The sequence below is a fragment of the Sapajus apella genome, unplaced genomic scaffold (genome assembly GCF_009761245.1).
Source record: "Sapajus apella isolate SASKATOON/1434 unplaced genomic scaffold, GSC_monkey_1.0 scaffold28, whole genome shotgun sequence".
NCBI classification, from domain to species: domain Eukaryota; kingdom Metazoa; phylum Chordata; class Mammalia; order Primates; family Cebidae; genus Sapajus; species Sapajus apella.
Window position 1 is genome coordinate 16,535,351 of NW_022436968.1, and position 6,000 is coordinate 16,541,350.

Genomic DNA, 6,000 nt, shown 5'->3' on the forward strand with positions numbered 1-6,000 from the left:
CATGAACTGGCCAATAGTGAGAAGCAGTAAGTAGAAAAAGTCATATTACTATAGATTTTTCCACATGGCTAGAGGTACTTCCTTGCCCAGGCTGGATATGGACTAGGATCCTGATGGGTGGAGGCAAAGCACCTTTTCCTCCCCTTTAAGAAGGCTTTACCTGAACATTACGAATGTCAGCCAAACATTCCTGGAAAAGGAAAATACCAATTCCTCTTGCAAATCAGATCACCAACAACTTCTCCCTAATTCTTACTGCACAGATGTGCATTCAATTGTCTTCAAGAACCAGACGTTTACACTCCACTACAGGTTGAAATTTTGTGTAACTGAAAGGATAATCCACACCCGCTAGCTAACAGGGAATGTGCTGTGGGAGGAAGGAACCATCATCCTCTGATGGATATGTACGTCAGGACCTCTTCTTTTTAATTTTTTTTTTTTTTTTTTTTTTTGCTTTGAACTTCCTAACATATTTGGTGAAAGAAAGAGGGAAGAAGAGGGCACTTTCCCTCTGAGGATTTAGAGGAGGTTTGGAAGAGACAGAAAGAACCAAAATATCTGGCCTGAGTGGCAGGTTGAGGGCAGTTGAGACAGCATCCTTCTGATGCAACATTGTCCTGACAGGGAGTTATTTCTCTTAAAAGATATCCAAGACTTACTGGGGAAGGAAGTGAGCATGAAGCTTCCCCCCAAAATTCAGCTAAACTAAGCATGTTAATATATGTAATTTAAAGCATTTGGTATCTGGAGCTATCAAAGAAACTCTACCACATCTTTTTTGGGAAACCTGGCTACACTGGGCTGGGAGATGTCAACAGCTTATCAATATATCAGGCTCAAAAATTCTGGCTATTCTAGATTTGAGACCCAGAAGTGGCCAATAAGCCATTAAGAAAATGGAGTGCCGCGGTTCAATACCTTGCTGGAATCCTGTCCAGTTAACTTTATAATAATAAGGATTGAGGACCGTTTAGGATACCTATAAAGGAATGGTATTTATGTGGCAGAATGTCACAAGATAGAGAAAGGAAATTCTTTTTTTTTTTTCAGATGGAGTCTCACTCTGTTGCCTAGGCTGGAGTGCAGTGGTGTGATCTCGGCTCACTGCAACCTCCACTTCCTGGATTCAAGTGATTCTCCTGTGTCAGCCTCCTGAGTAGTTGGAGTTGCAGACATGTGCCCCAACACCTGGCTAATTTTTGTATTTTTAGTAGAGATGGGGTTTCACCATGTTGGCAAGGCTGGTCTCAAACTCCTGACCTTGTGATCTGCCCACCTCGGCCTCCCAAAATGCTGGGATTATAGGCATGAGCCAACATACCTGGCGAGAAAATAAATTCTTTGTTATTCTTTTTCTTTTTTAATACTTTAAGTTCTGGGGTACATGTGCAGGTCGTGCAGGATTGTTACATAGGTATACACATGCCATGGTGGTTTGCTGCATCCATCCCCCTATCACCTATATTAGGTATTTCTTCAAATGTTATCCCTCCCCAATCCTCCCACCCCCTGCTATCCTAAATTCTTACCCTAATTGTGGTGATGCTAAATCTACAAAGAGCAGTCAGCCTGCTGAGGGAAACAGAATCCATGGAGAAGTTGCTGGAGATTAGGATGTCATGGGAAGAGACTGTGAGTGAAAAAAAATAGGTAGATTTGGGAGTTTTGGGAATTTAATGACCCAGTCTCTGATATGAGGAACTAGAACAGCATTAAGAAAAATAAGTGTGGGTGTTTGGTAATGATGTTGAGGATCATGGAAAAGGATATTATCTGCATTCAGGTGCTCTCAACATTCCAAGGACTTACATGGTGTGGAAGAGGAGTCTCTTCCTTGAGCAGGTAAGGAGTGGGGTCATGAGAGTGGGCAGGGAGCTTGTATGCAAAGCCATTATGCAGTGAAAACCCAGACAGCCCAGGAAGGACCCAGACTTGTCCCTGAGATAAATTATTATCTCTCTACTAAATGTTGGAGTCAGATGCTGAGAAGAAAAACATAAGTTACAAATTTATATTTTGAACATAATGGAAACTTAAATTGGCTATTAAAACAGTAAAAGTGGTTTTGTATATTACCCATAGGGAAAGAGACAGACTTGAACGTCCCATTCAAATTGCAATCAGATGGCTCCCTAGGAAATTGAGAACTAATTTTCACATACTTCTGACTGAAAATGTTTATATATTGGTATCTTTTTTTTGTCAAAAAGAGGTATATGGAATGGATCATTTTAATTGAGGACTTCATGAAATGAAATTGAGAATACAAATTGGGATCCATTAATCTAACCCTAACTGAATATCTGTTCAGCCTGGGGACTTATTTACTCAGCTTTTTATTCATCAATTTGGATATTATAAGATTTAAAAATCTAAGTGGTAACTGGTTTCTCCGTCAGTGATGGTTGGAATGGGAGATGCCTACAGCTCTCCATGTTTATATCTGAGAACCCTCAACACTGAATTTGGCCTTTCTACCCTGCGCAGGAAAGAAATTGAAGGCTTTATTGAAGTCCTGTGACAGGAAGGAAGCCTGATCCTAGAATATTCTGGTAGTAAGAACTGAAGGTTGGAATGGGGGACATTAGGAGATGCTTTTAACACCTGTCCATGAAAAGTCAAAAACAAAATGAGTTGGACAATGGAGTTGCTGGCAGTGAAATTTGGCAATGGTAGACATGAAAGTATACATAGCAGGTCTAAGATAGATACTATGCTAATAGGACTCATTGAGCCAGTAGGAAACGTCTCCTGCTGTTGCTATTCTGCACTATATGTACAGGGATTCTTTGGGGTAGTGACTGCATTGGGATCCTCAGTGTTCTTCCATGGGGAAGAGCCAATATTTCTCTTTTTCCAGTCTCCCATTCTGTTGGGTCAGGCTGCTGTTGTGAGTTGGCTATTCTGAGTGGCAGTATTAAGAGTCATCAAGAATAAATTTCTGAAACATCTGCTAGATGTTGCTGTGTTCTGGTATGGAGACAAGGCTATAGATCCTGGAGAAGCCAGTCTCCCTAGCTATTCCTGAATACATTATTAAATGTTGCCAGTAGCTTTTCTTACTGCATGCCACTAAGTTTTTCTCATAACCTCTATAGTCACAGCTACCCTGGGAGGTGGGTATTAATGATTTCTTCTTTTAAAAGCTTTTTCTATTCTACTCCTACTTTTAAAAATATAAACCGATTCTATTCAAACAGATACTAATCTCAGTTTCACTGCATGTATCTGTAATTTAAAAAATGAACACAAAAGACACAGAATCACTTCTTTGCATGCCATCTTAGATGCATATTGCTTAAGGAAGCAGTGTTTTCATAAAATGATGGACTGTTCCTTTCCATACTGAGGTGTTGTTCTCTAATAACAATGTGGATTTCTTATTTTTATAAATGGAAAATTACCTTTAATAATATTTAACTGATTATACATGAATCTATTGTCAGAATCTGTTACCACATCAGTGTCACGGGCTTTATTCATCTGCATTTGAATACATGCAAAAGATATACACGGACCATGAAAGCTATTTCAATAATTTGTTTGCTCAAATATTTACAAAACTGTGAGCTTAAGAGTCAGTTCCCTAATAAATTCCAAGTCACTGGTTCATTTCATAATCAAAAGCAATTTTGTTTCTCAGTCTAGCTAAAAACCCAGATATAAGGCAAGAGCCAATTACTAATCATAAAGTAGAAAGCCACCAATCCTCACACCAGCATCCATTCTCCTGCAATGCAGCCAAAACTTTTTCATATATTTGCAGCAATTCTAGTCTTAAAATACATTCCACCCTTAATGACAGCAAGACTATTGTTAATTAAGGAAATATTATCTAATAGCCAAAAAACTAACATCTATGAGTGCTATGAACTCAATAATATAGATTTTAAGAAGTTCATAGGATCTCATGATTAAACAAATATGATAACTGACTTTTATCCAGCAAGGAGTTCTTGTGTTTTGATACTCTATTTTATATTCTGTATGGACAAGTCTTTCACTACCCACTTGCCTTATCTATCTCAATATGTTCTCTACTCTCCTTATATCCATTCTATTTTCTCTTAGAAAAAAAAAAAACCCTCTAGATATGGGTTAAATACCATTAAACTGTCTTTTTCTGGTCACTTCCACACTATAGTTTCTAATTTTCACATTAATATTCTTTTCAGAAAACAATTTTCCCTTGCTAAGTTTAACTTGGGTAGCCATTTAGAGATGACAGCAAAATTCACCTTTTCTTACCCTCTCATTTCTTTATTCTCACATCCTTTTCAAATAGTCACACTGCTACAAAAAAAAGCAAAATTTATGTCTGTAGTAACATGACTTTTCTTAGGAAAAGAGAAATCAGTTAGCAAAAGTTCCAATATCAGTATGGTAAAAAATCAAAAAACAAAAAACTAGTATCATTTAAGGAAAGCTCACATCATGGGGCACTGTACTCAATTCTGCAAATTTGACTTAAATTATGTCTTCATGGATAGTAAAAGAACTAGATTACATAATAGTTCTCCATTGTAAAAAGGAATACCCGTGTTCGACTCCTGCCATGCAAAGACAGCCAGAGAACATGCGAAAGCTATGCTCCCATGAATGGGCTACAGGTGACGCCATCACACACCAGTGGCACCATCAGAACAGGGGGTCACCCTTGTACACAGGTTCTCATTCTTATTAAACTTCCACTTGAGATTGAAATCCACTCACTGTTGTAGCCACCGCTGCCGCTAGCCTCTGCCGGCGCCGAGTTGTGCTGAACTGGCCTTTCGCAGGTGGCCCTTCCTGACAGTGAATGGGAGAAGAGAAGGGGGGAGAAAATAAAGGAGAGGGGAGAAAAGGATGGAAGATGGGAGGATGAAAAATAATCAGACAAGGAGAGGGAGAGTTTTTAACTGAAGTCGACTTTTCTTAAATCAGCATCGAAAAGAGGTCACAGGGGCATTCATACTATGAGAAATGTTCATCATTCTCATTGCAGATTATCCAAACACCTGAATTCTATTTGCTGACTATGACCCACACCCCCAAAGATGGAATTATAAACTGGTGGACAGCCTGTGATTTTAAGGTCAAATAAATACACACACAGTTTTATTCAAATGATATTATGTTACACGAAGTCAAAAGGTATTCATATAAATGGTAGCAAGGAAAAAGTAAGTTCAGGAAAAACTGATTAAATAATGTGAGAAAGCTAAAATGAACAGGCTGTAATGAGAGCCTCCTAATGGCCAGATACAATTTTTTTTTTTTTTAAATTTCTTACTGGAAGAAAAAAAATAAGGGGAAGCATATGAGGGTTCTTCAACTTTCTACTTAATCTCCTATTATACAGCTCACTATCTGGGACTCCACATCAGCAATCACGTTGGGATTTTCAAGTCAAAGAATTTTCCAAGGAAGACGCCAGACCCCATAAGATCAGAAAAGAAAACTTAAGTTCCTCAGTGGGTGAGGACAATGCCTGTAAAAATCAACCATGAAAACCTGAAAGCATAGTTTTCTTTTCTTTTCCTTTTTCTTTCTTTCTTTCTTTTTTTTTTTTTTTTTTTTTTTCACAGAGTCTCACTCTCTCACCCAGGGTAGAGTGCAAGCTTGCATGATCTCAGCTCACTGCAACCTCTGCCTCCCGGGTTCAAATGATTCTACTGCCTCAGCCTCCTGAGTAGCTAGGATTACAGGTGCCCACCACCATGCCTGGCTAATTTTTGTATTTTTAGTAGAGACAGGGTTTCACCATGTTACTCAGGTTGTCTTCATCTCTTGACCTCGTGATCCTCCCGCTTTGGTTTCCCAAAGTGCTGGGATTACAGGCGTGAGCCACCATGCCCAGGATAGTTTCCATTTAGTAATCTGCACCTATGCATAAACCAGTAGAAGAATCCTACCACTTTCTTTCATTTCATTTTCTTCCTCTTGGTGGATGGGATTAAGGGATCATGATATTTCCTTTTAATCATTCAACTTTGCCTTCATCTGACAGACCCTGAT

The 6,000-nt window shown here is 38.8% G+C and overlaps 1 protein-coding gene across 17 annotated transcripts in view; it reads right to left on the reverse strand.

Annotated features, from left to right (window-relative positions):
* OSBPL6 (oxysterol binding protein like 6) overlaps positions 1-6,000 on the reverse strand; it is a 206,058-nt gene that overhangs the window by 44,102 nt on the left and 155,956 nt on the right. For 10 of the 17 annotated variants that reach the window (XM_032292814.1, XM_032292815.1, XM_032292819.1 and 7 more), the window contains one exon: positions 4,717-4,791. The exons of the other annotated variants lie outside the window; for them this stretch is intronic. In XM_032292814.1, the coding sequence (XP_032148705.1) occupies positions 4,717-4,791 (75 nt within the window). The remainder of the gene's footprint in view (positions 1-4,716; positions 4,792-6,000) is intronic. 17 annotated transcript variants of the gene reach the window in all.